This window comes from Ambystoma mexicanum, chromosome 1p (assembly GCF_040938575.1).
Source record: "Ambystoma mexicanum isolate Mex_15411 chromosome 1p, UKY_AmexF1_1, whole genome shotgun sequence".
Taxonomy (NCBI): Eukaryota; Metazoa; Chordata; class Amphibia; order Caudata; family Ambystomatidae; genus Ambystoma; species Ambystoma mexicanum.
The window spans coordinates 188,726,953-188,746,324 of NC_090921.1; the positions used below are offsets into that span (position 1 = coordinate 188,726,953).

The following is a 19,372-nucleotide window of genomic DNA, read 5'->3' on the forward strand; positions in this document are numbered from 1 at the left end:
CAGCTTCTTCTTCTGTCACACCCACCCAGAACCCTAGCTCGGCCCTGGCTGCACACTTCATCACAAAAACCCAAGACCTTCTTTCCTCCCTCTCTTCCACACCACAGCATAAACAAACACCGGAGCCTCCCTTTGCCCCCCTCCACTTACCCTCTCCTCTCTCTCACCCGTCACACCCGAGGAGGTCACCAGACAAGTCAGGTCTGTGAAGGCCTCATCCAAACAGGTGCACCCCTGTCCCTCTAAATCCATTAAAGACAATATTGACTCCCTCACCCTAGCCTTGGCGTATCTCTACAATCTCTCGTTTTCCACTGGAGTTTTTTCCCAACTGCCCTTAAGCACTCCCTCCTGCTCAAGAAACCCTCGGCTGACACCTCCATTCCAACTACCGCCCTATCTCTACCACACCTTTCCTGGGTAAACTCCTGGAGAAGTTGGCTATCTCTCAGCTGACCCTCCGCACTGAATCTATTGGTTGCTTCCATGACCATCAGTCTAGCTTTAGAGCATCCAGATGCATGGAAACTGCTCTCCTGAACACCCTTGAAGACCTGCTCTCAAATCTTGACATAACACTCCCTCTTGACACGGTTAACCACAACATCCTGATCACATGGGAATCACAGGTCAGTCTCTAGCGTGGTTAACCTCCTTTCTCTCTGACAGCCCATCCCAGGTGGAACTTGGAGCCTTTCTCTCAACTATAGCTCTTTCAACCTCTGGTGTTCCCCAGGGATCTAATCTATCCCCCTGGCTCTTCAACATCTATATGGATGCCCTGGCACGTGTGATTGCCACTTTCACCCCTAACTTCCAGTGTTGCGCGGATGACACGCAACTATCTTTCACGCTACCCTCAACCTCCTCCTCCTCACTAATTTCCTACTGTCTGTCCGCTATTCAGTCATGGTATGCCGGAAACGACTTCTTCCTCAAGACCAGTAAGACTTAGATCGTTCACATTGAGACCCCTGTTCCCGCTTTCCCACTTTCACACTGGCCGGCCTCCCTTGCCCCTGCACCCGCACCCACCTGCAAGGCTAAACACCTTGGGGTCCTTTTCGACTCCACTCTCTCTTTCTCCTCTCATATCTCTGACATCTCTGTGTCATCAAAGAGGTTTTTACACAAGAATGAAGCACTTCCTGTGACAGTTGACCCGTCCTTCTTAAAATCCTTTGCAGCTTTGAGTTTGATAAGGCTGGAAAATATCTTTCCTGAACACTCATTTCTAGTATGAACATGTATGTGTACTGGGAGGTATAACTAGCACGCATGCACTAGAATAGTCAATGACCCAATGTCTTTGAGTAGTGCATGCTCATTCTTATTCGTCTTTATTTTAGGGAACGTGTTGCTGAAACCTATCATTGAAGCAGGTGGGAAGGACATCAGCCACTGGTTTAATCCAAAAACCAAAGATGTAAGTACCATTACATGGTTGATGTATTTGTAGGTAGTCAACAACACCCACGGTAGCTGATTTTTGAATCCCCTAGAATTGTCCACAACCACAAGGACTTTTTTTGTTTGCTTTCTGTGATCCCAAATGTTCCTTTAGTTGGACCTTTTTCTTATAAACCATGCAACCAGCCTATTTGCTTATGTAGCAGTATTATTCTGCGTCCCATTTCTGTACCACAGTGAACACACCAAACTGGAATTTCTCACCACATCCATTTAAGTCACTACAGCCTTTACACCTGATGGGAAGTACCCCTGGTATAATTTGGTGAGAAAAGAATCTGGTGGCTTTAGACCACTTAATACATGATGAAAGTAAAGTAAACATTTGTACGATTCCTGGCTAAAGTGGTCAAGTAATTCTGTCCTGACATTGGCAGATTGCTGTCCTTGGCTGACCAAATATGAGTGCATTGGGAGTCTGGACATGCTTGGAACAGAGTTGTGTTCTGGCGGTGCTGTGGTTTAATCAGTTTATTACGGGCACCCCTGTGGTCCTGGTGGAGGCTCAGGCACTCTGTCAAAAATTAGCAGAGGGGGGTGCATATTCAGGTGCCACCATATGCTGATGATACCATTATTCTTGACAGAACACCAATAGAATTGCTGAGATTCACGCCCATTCTCTAAAAAGGGTTTTCTCACAATGGCCTGTTATTAAACAATAGACTAAGATTTTGAAACATAAACTAAACCAATATCTGTGACCTGGTTCGTAAGATTAGAGCTCATTAACGATAATTCTTATTTGGGGCTTTTGTTTGATGAGATTAGGTCAACTGTACCACTAAGGAGTAAACAAAGTGCTATAGCTCACTCCATTGCAATGCCTCTTACCAAGTTTGACAGTAAATTGGAGGACATGAATTTAGATCCATTGGTTGAATCTTATGAGGACAGAGTGTGCCCAGTGATATTTTGGTGTCATGATTTGAGATCATGTCGGAGTATGTTCGCTTTGGTCGAAGCCCATTTTTGGAGATTGGCTGCAGGTTCAAGACAATAAACTCCACTAGTTCTGATGTGGCAAGAGTTGGTTATTCCATCTCTGCATATCCAAGCATATTAAGCATACTGATTTTTCTGTAAGAGCATCATGAGGTCTACTGATGGCTGTGACGACTCACTAGTACCCGTCGCTTCTCCCCATAGGGAAGCCCTATCCTATGAGGCTATAGAGGTGAGGCTGCTACCTAAAAGTCCCCTATGGGTGGTAATATGAAGGAGGACCTCACAGGAGAAAAGGATGTCCAGCTGGGGAAAAGCCTCCCTGGCACTCTATCCCAAAATACCTTACCCAGATTTTCTCCACCCTCCTCCCCAGTTGACAGAAATACCATGTGTTCTACTAAAGCCACGACTGTCACAGGTGTGGAGAATACTGGGATGAGGAAGACTGGTAGAAAAATGTGGATTTACAATATGCAGACTTAACTAAATACTGTGAGGAAGTGGCCTTTGAGCGGCATGAAGATTGCCACCGATACATTGCAACGTAGAGTTGACATTACGCAAGTGCTATGATTGTATATTTAATATGCGCTTATGCACAAGTGTTTCAAAACGCAACTATGCATGGGAGTGGAAGAAATAGGGAAAACAAGACAACGATCTTACTAGGTAAGGTACATTCAGATTATGCAGGAGAACAGAACAGGAAGTGTGTGGGGGGGTAATAGGGACCAAGTGCGCCCATTGCCGTCAGAACATGGGTTCAGTGGAGAGAGCTATCACTCTCATGGGTCGTAACTAAAGTGCAGTAGTGCAGTAGTGCAATAGTGCAGTAGTGCAGTAGTGCTGTGGCAAGTGCAGGAGACTGGTGAGGAAGCTTGGGACCTGTGAAGATCTGAAGGTACACCAGACAGCCAGTCAGAGAAACTGAGCAGAAGTGGAGGAGAGACAGCCAGTCAGCGAAACTGAGCAGAAGTCGAGGAGAGAGAGCGAGAGCGCAGAAAGAGGTGGTTAGCAGGGGAGAGGGAGAGAGAAGGAGGAGGCAAAGAGGAAAGTCGAGAGCGCAGAAAGAGGTGGTTAGCAGGGGAGAGGGAGAGAGAAGGAGGAGGCAAAGAGGAAAGTCTTGAGGAGTTTCCAGAACTTAGGACGGAGAGAGGCAGGGAGGCTGTTCCAGGGGGAGGCCCATACAGTAGATCAAGATCTCCTCCCCGCCCCCCCCCCCGCCAAAGTCTCACCTTGGAGAAGCGGCTCACATGCAGGGAGTTGGAGGAAGACAAGTGGAGGGTTCGGGAAGGAGAATATTTAGGAAGAGAGTGTTGCAGATGGTGTGACCAGGGCCCAGAAAGCCTTGTGGACAATGCAAAGAGCCTTGAACGTAATCCTTGCAGCCACAGGGAGCCAGTGAAGGGATTTCAACGCCGGAGACATGCGGTCCCTGGGCTTGAGGCCAAGGATAAGTCTTGCGGTTCTGTTCTGGATGAGTTGAAGAGGATGGTGGGGTAGAAGAGAGCAGGTTGAGAAAGAGGCTACTGGAGTAGTCCAGCCTAGAGAGGACCAGGGCTCTGGAGACGTTGAGCCACTGGGGGAAAGTGAGAAAAGGTAGGATACCTCTTAGAAGGTGCAGCTGCTAGTGGGACTTTTTGGAGATGTCCGCGATGTGAGACGAGAAGGAGAGAGTGGAGTCGAAGATGACCCCCAGATCTTTTGGCTTGTTGGTAGGTGGAGGCGCAGGGCCCACGGGAGGCCGACCAGAGGGAGGTGGGAGCAGGGGTCCCGATGAAGACAAATCTGTCTTACTGGTGTTGAGGCAGAGGTCGTTTGCAGCACACACTGACTGAATTGTGGACAGACAGTCGGGTATGAGTGAGGAAGAGGCCAAGGATGGCCTGCAGGAAAGCTGCGTGTAATCTGCATAACACTGAAAGTTGGCGGTGAGGTGGCTATCGTATGGGCCAGGGCGGCCATGTAGCCATTGAAAAACCAGGAGATAGGTTAAAAGCATGTAGAGAGAGTGATGGGGAGAGAAAGGACCCCGATTCCACCTGGGATGGGCGGTCAGTGAGATAGGTTAGCCACTCCAGGGCCTGATCGGTGATGTCCAGGATGTCACAGAGATGTGTAATCAGGGTGTTGTGGTTCACTGTAGCGAAGGCAAATGAGAGGTTGCGTAGAATGAGGGCAGAGGGAGAGTCAGAATCAAGATTTGAGAGCAGATCTTCACCCGTGTTCAGAAGAGCAGTTTCTGTGCATCTGGATGCTCCCCAGCCCACAACTGTGATCAATTTATCAAGCAATTCAAGCAATGTACATTTTACTGAATGAGCCAACTACTGATATAATTTTAGATATGTACAGATTTTGGGAAATTGTAATTAAGAACTGTATGGTTTAATTTGTAAACATATTTTGAGTGTTTCCAATTTACTGAAAAGAAACAATGCATAAGTGGCCCATTTTCAGTTTTAACTCCGGAAAAGCCTTTTCCCAATCCACCCACAGTATGGTAAAATAAGAACAGATTTCCTAATAGGGTAGACTCATGAATTGTTCTACATCAAACCAACCTAGGGAGATAGGGTTTAGCAGGTCAAAACAAACTTGCACAGTCCTTTGCTGCATAGGCAAGAAAGTAGAACATTTAGCATACAACTGTACAGATGAACCTTGCAGTTTACTTTTCTTGCCATAGTGCAATGGCTTCAGCCATTGCACTATGGCAAGAAAAGTAAACTTGCCCCCCCAAGCCAAATGTTGACAGTAATCCCCTGATACCGAGTCTTCTCCTCTTGGCGAAGTGATACATCTGGATGCTATAGGGCAAGAAAGAATCTCCAAAAAGACTTATAATTAACTGGAATCTCAGACATTCTTATCATGGCTAGGCTAACATGTATACTGCAAGGTTCATCTGCCACCTCTTTACATTGTTCCAAAATTAAAGATTCATCAGGATGGGTGAAATCTAGTCTGTTGTAAAATTACAAACTGTAAAACGTTGAAAATTGGGCTCAGAGCCCAGCTTTCCCATGTCACCAATGATATTATTCTGGTGAAATAATTGTACTATGTTTGGTAAGTAATGTTAATAAGGTCTACTATATATATCTGAGAATGTGTGGGAGGGGGATGAGGTTGGTATGGAGTTTACTTGTTCTGGAAGTTGGGTCTGCTAAACTCCATACCAACCTCTCCCCCTCCTCCCCCACACATTTTCAAATATATATAGTAGACCTTATTAACATTACTTACCAAACATAGTACAATTATTTCACCAGAATAATATCATTGGCGACATGGGAAAGCTGGGATCTGAGCCCAATTTTCAAAGTTTTACAGTTTGTAATTTTACAACAGACTAGGTTTCACCCATCCTGTTGAATCACTAATTTTGGAACAATGTAAAGAGGTGACAAATCTAAGGAATTTGTTGGTATAGCAGAACCATTGCTGAACCAGAGGGTCTGAGTTTGCTCTTAGAGCCAAACGAGAGCTGGCATGGCAAAATAACCATACCTGGCTTCCTGCCTCCCCAGCCCACAACACAAAACCCATTCCTACACTCTGTGTACCCATCCCCACAACATAAGACCCTCACCTGTATTTATAGAGTATACACCCATATTAGTGAGGCTTTCTCTACAAATAGTTCAGGAAAATGAGGTACAGTGATAAAAAGTGGATTGCTCTGGATCACATAATGTATGAAGTGTGGCAGATTGGGCTTTGAACTCTGTCTTTCCCGTTCCACAGTTTCCGATTTAGAAAGCAGGGAAGGCTTTATCTTCTCTTCTGCCATCTTCTATATTAGAAATGTAAAATACTTTCTGCAAAGTTGTTATTCAAGGGCTAAACTAATAAACTGTTCAGTAAATGTGGTTTTCAAAGCACCAACGTATTTACAAGGGGGAATCGTATGTATCCTGAGGCAAATAATCTAAGAACTACGATTATAATTATAATGAATGCCTACTAAAATTGTAATCTTAGTCTGTACAATTGTGTGTACATTAAAAGCGCCAAGTCACATGATAAAGCAGCCCGAAAAAAATATAAGAGAAGTAGTAAATGAAATATATGCTCATAAATCAAGTATGCATCACTTAATAAGAAAGAAAGGGGGTTAAGCCAGTCTTACAATCAGGTCAGACATGGATCTCAGCAACAGTCAACCTTCTGACCTACCATTGCAGATGTGTATGTCTGTCTTATTTACCCTAGTTTCCTTACCCATCTTCCTCCAGTGTCCTTCCCTTGCACCACCCCCTGTTTCTTACAATTTTCTGTCAGACCTTTTGCTCCATTCTTTAACTATTACCTCAATCCCCTTCCCTTTGCACCTCCATCTGATGCCCACGTTGCTCAGTCTCCAACTCCTTGCCACTCATGCCCTTTAATTGCCAATCACACCAAGCCCATTGCTTGGCCTTAACCACCTTCTGTTGCTCTACCTTACAGGTAGGCAGTAGGCAACCTTGATTTGCCAGTCACCCTTTGCAAGACATGCCAAGAAGCCATGGTCAGGGTCTTGCTGGTAATTGTGGCTATTGGGTCTACATTTGGACAATGCAGAGCGAAAGACGGTGAGGGGACGTGGCTTTTTTTGTACTTTCTTGGAAAGTCGGATGCATATTTCAATTCACAGAAGCAGAGAGAACTGCAAGGGGAATACACCTTGGACCTGGTGATGGAGAGGTAGCAACAGCAGCCTATGATATTTGTGTGTTTTCAAATAAGGTGGAGTGTGGTTTTTAGTTTCTGTGACTGGGGCAAGGTGTTTGCGTGTATTTGCGACAGAGTAAAGTATAGGTGGAAGAGTATATCTGTGTTCATGTGACTTTGTAACTATGTTTCTGATGTTGATTTCAAAATGTGATTTTGTTGATCACAAAGGACAAGAGTGTTCTGGACAAGACAATTAAAAAATATCACAGACTTAAGGGGTCATTCAGCATTGGGTGCTAACAGTAAAATAGTCAGTATTTGGAAAATGCTGTTGATTTCACTGGCTACAACATTCAGGGTTTGATCAAATACTATCAGGGGTGTGCCATAGGAATACCAGCAGTGGTATTTTAGGCAGTCATTTGCAGAAAATCCACCTATTTGTATCCACCTTGAAGGTGGATATGAAAAGCCCAAACGAGCCCAAATGTTTTAAATCTTTCTTTTTACTGTACAGAAGGTGCTTCCCTTCAATAGAGTGGAACAGGTTTTTTTTTTACAAAGGGACATGTTGAGGGGGTAATAGGGTGGGCATCTCTGATTGACTCCTCCCACCAACGTACCCATATAATGCATAAAAGGGCCAGAATGTAAGCTTTTGTGCATTAAACAAATCAACAGTAGTCATGTGAGTCACTACTGTACATAATCAATTTCACTCTTCACATTGATGCTGATAATGTCTGAAAGAAAATGTTAAACCTTTTTTACATTGGCACCATCGGAGGTGGTATTTCTGAAATAGCACTAGAGGTTTTCCAGAAATAACACTGTTGCTTGTGGTAAATTTTGAGCAGAGCGTATTTTCAGAAATGCCACTGGTGGAGCTGGTAAATTTATTCAGCGGCATTCAAAATCCACCCGACTCTGAATGACCCCCTTAGTTTGTTGTCTTCTAATAATTGATACCTGAATGTTATATTTTTCCTATGTGTGTTTTTAACTTGTCCAAAAGCAAGTACCACAAACAGTATCAGCCATTTCTATAACCACTATAGAAGTAACATCCATGGGTGCTATTAAACTCTTTTTGTATGAACACAGTGGTGATCAGGAAGTTCACCACAACATAAGAGAAGCATTCCTAGAGAATCCAACTGAGGACAGAAGATATGGACCTTTTCTTCCTTGGCAAGTAGAAGTCTGGATAGGCTGCTGTGGATTGTAACAGACCAATGGTTTATGGGGAGTGTGGTGCCAACATTACCATCCAGGGACACAGAATCTGTTATTTAAATGCATACATTACCACTGGGTGGTATGAACATGCCGCTGCAGCCTAGACTCCTCTCCCTCCCACTCACTGTGGAGGCCCATGTGTGGGGGCACATCTACAACATTGCTGAAATGAAGGTGAAGGCCTCACCCCATTGGCACAGAATCTGAGCAGACTTTGCAGCACTCTGTTCCTTTGTGGCAGGCTAGATTCTGAAGTATTTCATTTTACATTTTGGAGATCTGGCCCGTAAGGCAATAGTCCAGCCAGTTTGGGGTGGGGGGTATTGTCCCGTTGCCCCCCTTAGCATTCCACCCATGCTCAGTATCAAATGTAGATCCAGGCTTACCTCCGTGCTGGGTACTGCCAATGACCCCCACCCGAAGACCCCATGCGAACAAAAGCAGATTCCTTGGGAGTTGGGTAACTGATTATTTCCCCGATTGCGGCTCCGACCTCTTACCAGAAATCTCTCAAAGCTGGGTGTGCTCACTATGCTTTAAGAAGTCATTCTGCACTTGCACACTCTGTCAGTACTCTCCAGATTTTCTAGGAAACTCTCTTAAGAATTCTGGGGTGCTATGCTAATGAAACATCCATGCATGCTATGTTTCCAGAGCATGTACATGATCAGAGATTTATTAACAGCCCTCTCCCAAATCTCATACCAGATAGTTTCATCGGCCGGGTCCCCCAAGTCGTTCTCCCAGGAAGTTATGTCATTTTCAGAACGTGTTTCTTTCAGGGCCAGCAGGGACTTATATATGCCAGAAATTAGACTTTTTGGCCGGTTTACCCCTGTTATTTACTCCATGACCTGTCCAGTGCCTTAACTGGAGCTATTGAAAATGATCGTGCTCCATCAGTCCATCTCACCAATTTCCATTTACAAAAGATTACCTCCCCCAGATCTGATTTAAAGTCGTGATTTTTATAAAAGGGAACAAAAGGAGAAGGAAACATGGTCCTGCCCGGCTGTCATGTCATGTTATCAGAGGTATCCAATGTCGGCTTGCTGACCGGGTTGATATTAAAGGAGTGGGGTCTGTGTGTCGGTAAGCCAAGGCAGTTCCATATATGTGAATCTGTAACAGCCTCTTCCATTAATATACGTGGTGTTTTCCAAGTGGACTTGCATCCACTCCCCAATACCCTAACCTGGGCTACTTAGTGATATTCCTGTATTTATGGCCAGCCCAGACCCCTCACTGTAATGCTGAAACCGAATCCTCTGGTGCATGCTGGGCTTCCTACATGTCTTCCAGCCCAGTATTCGGGCTGGGACATGTAGGGCCTGAAAGGGGTATAGAAGCAGAGGTCGTATATTCATCCTGGCTCGGGAGGATAGCTCAGGTGCAATGTGCTCGCTTTGGAAGCAAGACGACACGGAGTAACACAGGTTCAATCACTGGGTCCGAACTTGGAAACCTCTGGGTATCAAATAACCTATCATATCTTGATTATGGCAAGCCTGTCCAGCCAAGACACATGCAGTCCATTCCATCCTGCCTAATAGTATCGAACAGTTAGGGGAACAATTGAGCTATAAAGATTCCAAATTGGTGAATGGAAAATTCCCAAGTATTTAATGTTTTAATTTTAGCCCTAGTCGCGATCAGATTCTAGATTTCCGATTTTGCACAAGTCACCTTCAAGCCAGAGACCCCACAAAACCTGTCTCTCTCATTACTTGCTAGGAAGGAATGTGCCAGATCTGCCAATTAAAATAGTACATAATCGGCAAAGAGACATATCTTACGAGTTTCATCTCCCTGCGTTATGGCCGCTCTATCATCCGGATCCTTTACATAGCCGATGAAAAGTTCCATAAACGAGGCAAGTGGGTAGGGACAGTGGACAGTCCTATACCACTCACTACTCTGAAGGGGAACATCTCGGATAAGGAGCTTTTTGGTTTCCAGCATTAACCAGTGGCCAGGAGCTACCACTGGGGAACGAGGGGCTAGTACACAGCGTTCAGCAAATCTAACTTACACATAAGTGCAAATGTTTCATTTTGTCCATTATTTACAATCCCTTATGCTTTAAATGACGTGTAGATGTGTCCTAATGTTTAACTATAGGTTGTCTCGAATGCACAGTTAAACTCATAGGTGTGTTTGTTCAGCATCAGTTGTCATGGGAAGCCAAATGTAGCTCCTGGTAGCTGTTGGTGTCAAGCAAACCAGGATAATCTAGGCTACAAGCAGGAGCTAAATAGCTCCCAGTTCCCTTTAATTTCGAACCCTGTATTACTGATCGTTCCTGTTGGGTATAAAGTCTGACTGATATGGATCAATGATAGGGCAGGACTTTATTATTAAATAGTCAGCAAGGATCCTCGTTAAGTTTGGCATCTGTATTAATCAGGGTGCTAAACTGAGCATAGGAAAGGCTCCTTACTTAGTTTGTGGACAACCATAATGTGGGATTCTTAAATGAGGTGGCTATATTTAGACTGCCTAAATTGATTAACAGAGGGTCACAGTGTGATGTGCCAGAGTGGTGGAATTCTTTTTGTAAATTTTACTTTATAGACACTTGGGCCTGGATTTTGTTCTTTTTCAACTTTTTGATCGCTGTAGTTAGCTACTCTGAGATCAGCGTCACCCTTTGTACTTGTGTAAGCAGAGTCAACTACACTTCCCTGAGGTATGACTAGCTTGCTAAGATAGATATGGGACCTGGGGAGTACTGCTCAAAGAATGATTGTTTGGCTGTCAGGAGAATACATGAAATGTTATTAGCAATTAAATGATCTAGTTGGATTCTAGTAGCTGTATGTTTTTATTAATATTGAGTTTCTATCCGATTCATTGTGTAGGCATTCTATTTTTCCTGTTTCAGTTCTAAATTCAGCTTCATTTAGGTTATGCACTTTCCTGGCTATGACTGATAGCTCATTGAGCTTTCCTTGCACATCTGCCTTCATAAAATACTACTCAATGCCCACACAAGGTATCCCCAATGTTGTTGGTGGAAAAACACTTCTCAAGTGTTTCCTGTATTTAAGAAGAAGGTCTCAGATTAGGTACTCCACGAGCCTACACCTCCTATTCTCAAAGCCTTCCTTCCCACAATAGACTTGGATTGAGACAGGAGCATGCTACAAGAGAGAAATGTGGATATGGAAGAAGAATGTGTAATTTGCTTCCTCAGGGTGTGTCGTTTGCCATCCATCTGAGACCCAAAGCTCTAAGCGGCGATTTGAGTCTGGCAGATATGGTGGCATTCCCAGGGAACGCTGAGCTTGTAGAGCAGTACATCCCTTGATCATGGACCAGATTAAGATCCCTTCCCATGACCACCTCTCCCTCACCCATTTTGTCCTCAACTCACTCCACTAATTTTAAGCATTTTAACAAAAACTCTTCTTGGCGTTGATTAGGTGTGAATATGGAATGAACATTCCAGCCATCTTTCCCATCACGTACACATAGCTGTCATCCAGATCCACAAGAAGTTTCTTCTGGATAAACTGGCAATTTCAGAATTCAAATCTTGACCGATTTCTAGAATACCTATTCTAGAAATGGCAATCCTGTGTCTTTCTTCCTCCCTCAAGTGAATCTCCTAGAGAAGTGAAACTTCCAGACAAGCTGATCTGCTCTCCATTGGGGACAGAGTAATCATGCCTTGCACATTTAATGACCACATTCTAACCACTTCTTAGGTTTGTCCGTTCTAAGGTCCTGCGGTGCCACCCCTGAGCTTCAATTAATGTGCATAAATGGAAATAAAAGTACCAGGCACACTGTGTAACCCTGCCCACGAAAGTTGCTTAATCTTCAGTTGCCTGTTCAAGCAGACACAGAACATTAAATGGCCCCTCTCTCTACTCCTTACCCAAATCATCCACCAAAGCTCCCCACAGAGATCCGACCACAGCCCAAAACCACAGGGCGTCCTTATGCATGACAGAACAAACCTAACTGTCCCTGAATTATGTCCATTGTAGGATGTTTTAATTGATCAACATCTAGTTAGGGGAGTTTTCCATCCACCCCAAATCAGGCATTCACAATTTGTATTTATTTAGTAAAGTTCTTTTAATGAACCTGGGGCACACCAATTTATTTGTATTCATTATATGTATTTTTTGGGTTTGTATAGCGCTTTACACCAAGGCGCTTAATTTAACAGTATCGATTCCCTTTAGAGTATACCTCACCATAGCATTATATTTCCCGTTGGCATTATACTTGCATAGGAATTTCTTTTGGCTGTTTCGTAGACAGTGGGTACCCTCTTGAGGACTGGTTCAATTTCCCACTGCTGTAACAGGTGGGAATCAGTCAGCAAGATAGGTCAGCTTCCCTTTACACCTGGTTTCTCTCCTTCTATAGTGGGCCTGTCTGCCTCCTTTTCCACTGAGTAACACCTCGAGTTTATTCCATATAAGCCTCTCACAATTGTCTGCCAGTAATCTAATATGTGTCAAAAGGAAAGCAGGCTATTCTATTCTCCTCCCTGTTGTTGTCAATTCTTCTAGCTCCTTCTTCCAGTGAGTATGTGTGTCCCTTCAATCTATGGGTTTGGACATTTATAGATTAGAAACCACTCCCTTTTAAGGTATTTAGCACTTTTCTATTTTGATTGGTGAATCTATGTGATTTGACAGTGTTCCAAAAGTGACCTCACACTAAACCACCCCATTTGTACACATTGGGCATATTAATGAGGAGGACAGTCTAATGGGAGTAGCTTCCCAACCCAGTTTCACTCCCATTTGATGTGATGTCATCTTGTCGATTTTTACATTAAACAATTGTGATTTTTCTAAAACAGTATGTTCCACACATGTACTTGAGTTACCAATTAGTTCGCCTTATTGTTCTCATTCAAGTAAATCAAAATTATGCTAGTCTCATATCGGCACGAAGTGCGATGTCCTTGTGACATATTTTTGCATTGCGCTCTCTGTTTCTTTCACATAAATATTCTTGTCCCATCTCAGAATATCAGCCTATCCAGCATGGAAACTAGCAAATAGGAATCACTTACGTGGCATTTTTCTGTGCAAAAATAGGTTACCAGACATTTGGTCAGAAAAAAAAGGTCGACAGGACAAATGGTCGACACCATTTGGTGGAAAACCAAATGGTCGAATGTTTTTTTTGTTTGTATTTTCACTATTTTTTTTTTTTTTTGGGGGGGGGGGTCCCCCACCCCCTTTTTTTTCTGAAAAAACCCTTTTTTCCCCTAAACGAAAACCTAAAAAATATATATATATAAATAAAAAAAAATTCGACCATTTGGTTTTTGACCAAATGGTGTCGACCATTTGTCCTGTCCTTTTTTTTTTTTTTTAGACGAAATGTCCGGACACCCAAAAATAACTAGATGTGTCTAATTTGCATAATTAAATACCATAAGCATTTTCTTCTTATTTAACAAAATATTAAATAGTTCCCTTTCCTGACCTGGCAGCGGACCAAATGGTGTTGGTCCTTTGACGCTGAAAGTTGTGCCATTTATGACCCCTAAGAGTTCTGGTTGCCATAGCACCATTGTCAGAAGGTTCTTTGAAGTTCAGTTGCTCAGAGTGATTATGCGACTTGGCTGCCACAAATACCAGATTTCATGTTTGAGTAAGCGTAAATTGCTTCCTTCATGGAAGACCTATTTGGTGAGCATTTCTGATTACTTGGGGTGAGCCCAGGTTTCAGAAGACATTCCATGTGTTTTAAGGGAATTATTGGATATACCTAGATACAAATACCGGCTGTTAATGAGCAGAAATTATTTCCTCAGAAGGCCTGTCTTTTGAGGACAAAGAGAACATTTGATCCATTGGTGTATCCAGGCAGTTCAATAAAGTTTATAGCCAGCCTCAGAGGCCTGGATTTAATTTCCTTAGGGAAACATATCACCAGCACTGTGGATTGAGTCTGATAACATATGGGTTTGATTCCTAGCCCAAAGTTGCTATTTCATTCTCAAATGTAGTATTTAAAGTCACTTTCTTTTCCATATTTTCATGTTTTGATCGGTTCTGTAACCAGGGGAAACATTATAATATTTTTTGCAATCAAGCTCCTGTCAAAGATTTACACATTAAGTGTCTGTAGGTTTATATTTTATAAATCTGATTCTCAGTCCGGCAAGGAAGAAAGCATCTCATTTCAGTTTTTTACTTTTCTATAAAATGCTGTACTTTTCCATCCCTGATTTGACTGTTCTCCATTTAATCCAGGTTGCTGGATACTTTCATATAACTGGAAGGATTTATTTTTGGCCTTGTCATTTATTTACTGTGGACAAACACACTCTTGCTGTAAATGAGCTGCTGATATCACAATATTTCCTCGCATGTGTTCCTTTCAAATACTTTGCGGAGGATGCAATTCATATATTTATTTTTTAATGTAGAGTTTTCTTTTGCATCCTTTCCTTTTGGTATAGATTTCCCTACACCATTATAAGTCAGGAGGGTTTATATATCCTGATAGGCCACCGTTCCTCACCATCTCAACAGGCAAGTGAAAATGTCATGGCTAAAAGAGACTGAGGCTGGCCTTTATTATGTTGAGTGCTCATGATGGGTGATCTCCCTGGCTCACCATTGACCGTCTCCTATTTCTCTTCCTCTAAAACTTCTTCTCTTGTTGCTGGCCCGATCATACGTCGATCTCAGTCAGGCTGGTGTTTGATGTTTGTTTTTCTCATCTAGCGCTATTTACAATCTTTCATTCTCACTGCATCCAAAATGGAAAAGTCTGTTTGTATCAAATATCTCTGTATCGAAGTTATTCAAGCACTGGTATCATCTCGTTGCTCCTCGCCAACATAGTTCATGAAATGTTGTGTAAGGGTTTAGTTAAGCTGTTGAGGGAAGCCAGTAAACACATCCATCTCACACTGGCTAGGATCTTTTCTTTACTTTGGAAGTTGTGTAGTTTGACCATGTCTCTTGGCAGATGTTCGGAATCACTCCTGCCCTGCCTTATCCTGTGTACTCTTGTCTAAGATGTGCAAGGAGCCAACCTGGCAGAGAGTCTTATAAGGAACTCATGGCTCATGTTTACGTAGAGCCCATCCTGCTCGGTTTCTTTCTGGGAAAGTTTTAGTTAGTTACCCTGGTGGGCGTGCCAATCTCGCCAGAGTCCATATTATTGCTCCAGGCTAGCCTCCTATCTTTTGTTCTCATTTTCCCTCTGCTTCTCCGACAGGCACTTTAGGAGGTGCTCCAATCAATCGCCAGACCGAGGTCGATAAGAATCTCTCCAGTCACCCTGTCTGTGCCCCAGCTTAGGTTCCAATGACTCTATCACCTAATTCCCAGTACTGCCTGTAGTCATTGACCTTCTTGGCTTGGCCAATGCTCATTGTTTGCATTCGACATCTCAGTCTACCTCTTTCTTTCTTCTTTCACCCTTCTGCCATGGCTTACTTCTTCCTCCTTCTCAGGGTTTTGCACTTCTCTACCATACACCTGAAGCTTCTCTGTCCCTCCTCTAACACCTTCCTACTCCATCTCTCTTCTCCTGTGCTCAACTCTCTTGGTCTTCCCCTCGCAAACATGTTTGTGTTCCTTATCCCTCCTCCCCACTTTCTCTGTACTCTATACATCTGATGAACTCTGTTCCCCTTTAGACATTCGTCCTGCTGATAAGAGTTCTTAAGGGCCGTAATAAAGCACCTAGGACCGGTTACGCAATTTGCCATCTGATTGTATGGGGGCTGCATGTCCGACCTCTCTCTAGGTGTAGCCATTAATGTCTGTATTATCCATTATTTGCCTGTGGTTCTGTGGGCCGAGGACGTAAAAAGGGGGTGGTCTGCCATTTTGGCATCGGATGGACCGGTCCTGGAGGCAAGAACCAGTCCTGCACGATGGCCCGTATGGATGCATTACCAGCCAGCATTTCATGGGCAATTTCTACCAAGGGCAAGACTAATGATATCCTCCACATGGCATACTCCCCAAGTCCCACTCATGTAAATAAACCATCAATACAAGAAAGAAAACGGACCAGAACAAACGTGTGTATGAACAACTTGTTCTCCAAGCAACTAGCTCATCTTACCCCCTCAGTGGCGCAACTATTACTGACACTTCTCCCTGTTGTATCCTCTTCCACCCTCAACTCTACTTCTCCCTTTCCTTTTGGCATGGCACTTAGGACAGGGAGGGTGTGGGAAAGTCCCAGGAAACTTGTTTTTCTCCACTGTGGGCTCTCACTGACGGATGTCTCTGCGTTGCATGCAGCTGGCAGAAGGAGCTGGGATGCTGGCGCACACTAATGCTTGCTACATGAAGATGGGGCCTCCACCCACCCTGATACCAGAATGGGTTATGCATCTTGATGCATGACCCTCTCATAGAGGAAGGCCATCACCAGGCAGGGGGCTGTTGCATGATGAAAATCCGGCTCCAGGCTCCCTTGCATGTGCTGATCCAGTATTCAGCATGGGGGTGGAGGTGTGGAGATGAGTGCTGTGCGAGGCAGGGCGATTCTCCGAAGCATCATCTTTGCCATCAGATGTGTGCAGCATCTCATACAGATGGCGATGAGGGCGATGCTCATATAGATCACCACCCTCAGGGCTTGCTATGTGCTCCTTGTCATTCTTCTGCAGCTGCATAGGGTGCCAGAGACCCAGCACTTGATTCGTAGTGGACTGGCAGTAGCATCTGTTGGTCTGGAAGGGGAAGATGTAGCAGATGCCTTTCTGGCAGCTGGTATGTAGGCAGGCAAGATGCTGATTTCTTTTTTCAGCTGCATAGGTGTCTACTGAGCCCCAACAGTCAGCTGTGATGGTGGCGGCACATGTATTTCAATTCTTGTATTTGTTGGAGGTTTTCTAAAGAGCAGCAGGCACCAATGATGCAGTTCTGGTGGGGTCAGCCATGGTGGGGCGCTGGCAGCAGGCATGCTGCCTCGAACACTGTGCCTTCTAGAGGTTCCAGCAGTGGTTCCATTATTATCCAGCTTGGTTCATTGGTCTGCTATTGGACAGGCATAAGGCACACAGTTACTTGCCTGACTTTGTATTTATTTGGAGCACAGGTATGTCAATTTCGATCAGAAATGACTTAAAATAATACATTAACAGATGGTGGGGGCATTCTCCCAAAGGGTCCCTGTACAATTGCCCAAAACAAGTGGCGTGCCAGTTTATGAGGGTGGAAACAAAAGGGTGCAACATGGAATGGATCAGGGATAAAACAGAACATATATATATATATATATATGAAACAGGTGACTTACAAAAGTAATATTGGGTGGGGCAGCTCACAAAACAAGTGGAATGCCATATCCCAGTGACCATGCACTCTACATTAATGTTAATGTTACTTTTGTAAGTCACCCTGGCTAGACTGGCCTATAGGGAACTCTGGAGATGTGCTGGTAGGCCTCTGCACCATAGGCCTCTTTTGTGTGGTAACCTATTTTATTTCCAAATGTTCTCATAGGAAATGGTTTGGTCTTGCTGAACATGTGTAGTATGGGACCACTTTGAAAATAATTTCCCGGACCCCTTTTGTTTCCCAGTCCACCCCGGTTTCTTTTCTACGCCCCACTCTTTTTTTTAATTTTTTTTTTTTATTATTATTTTTTTTTTTGCACATTCATGAACTTCCAAGGACAATCCTGGATTGTGTGTAGAGATGTGAAACCTTTGCTTAAAAAAGGCTACGTGCCGAATGTGTGGCCTGGCAGGCGGCTGATGGTCTTAGACCCGTGTGTAATGACAGGGTGTGGGGGGTATCTGTACTCCTGCTCCCTATATGGCACAGTAGAAGCACAGAGCACCCCAGCCAAGGTTCTCTATTCGGTAGCTGTGGACAAGCAACCAAGGCTTAATCTCTCAGGAGGGTGCACCCACAAAGGAATATCCACACACTATGTTAGTGAAAACAGTTCTTTATATAAAGAAGGCTTTGATTATGTACACATACAATAGCACACTGTGTGCTTAGGCAATTCTAAAATGATAAATATATACAGTCTCTATGTGGTACCACAATTACTTAATTGATCCATTAAAATGCATCAACTGTAGACAGTTTGTTTCAAATGGCATACAAATCAATTAATGAAGTGAACCAATAATAGACTTGAGGAGGAAAACAAGTTGGTTGAAAAATTGGTAGAATACTGGCCTCATTACCTAGACACAGTTCTGGGTAAGGATCCCCCCACCTGGACAATATGTAAATAAAGAATATTGACAAGCCCAGTCCATATATTGTTTATAAGAGTCTTATTTGCTTCTATAATTGCTCTACCACCCCAATGTACCTGCTTTAGTAGAGTTCGACATCGGGTCGTCGACGGATCCTTCTCAAGTGACTCCCTTTAAGGCAGAAGCCACGGATCGTCAAGATCCCTCGAAGAGAAGGGTGAACAATGGCGTCGAGGCTATAGCTTCGGTCCTGGAGGTGCTCATCAAAGATCGGTTATGGACGTCCTGCGTAGATGAGGCGTGCAGTGCACCTCGACGACGATAGTTAATTGCTGCACAGAGTCAATGAAGAACTTTGTCCCAGCAAGGGTGTCGGGTCGTCAGTGTCTTTGTGGTCTTTCGGTGGCGGGAAACCCACCGATGGATTCTCCTCGGTCATCGACGACCTTGACTTTCTCCAGCCGGATAAAGTGGTCGACAGTGATGAGCAAGGGAGTCCTTGGATCAAATGTTTTAGGCAATGGAGCACTGCTGCTCCGGTCAGCGACGGCGGTCGGCGATGGTAAGGGACTTCAATGTCTGGGCGCTTCACTTCGGTTTCCGCAGCGGTCCCATTCTCAGATTGACAGCCTTTCGAGGGTCTGACTTCCAGGGAGCTTTTGGCAAAGATCAGCTGGTTCACGATGGTCCCTCATAGCTCGAGAAGAGGTCTACTAGCCAGATCCTCTCTTGGATCAGTTCTTGAAGGCATATCAGCTTTCAGTTGCGTCGAAGGGAACATCAGTTAACCTTCTTCTTCCGCTCGGCTTTGAGAATAAGCATCAGTTTCGACTTCAGCTTCTGAACAATTTCCATCAGTGAGAGGTCCCTAGATATACTGTT

General features: G+C 44.0%; 1 protein-coding gene across 1 annotated transcript in view; it reads left to right on the top strand.

Annotated features, from left to right (window-relative positions):
* Positions 1-19,372, top strand: part of CYB5D1 (cytochrome b5 domain containing 1) — a 136,949-nt gene that overhangs the window by 70,080 nt on the left and 47,497 nt on the right. Inside the window, exon 2 of the mRNA XM_069646285.1 lies at positions 1,350-1,426. Coding sequence (XP_069502386.1) covers positions 1,350-1,426 — 77 coding nt within the window. The remainder of the gene's footprint in view (positions 1-1,349; positions 1,427-19,372) is intronic.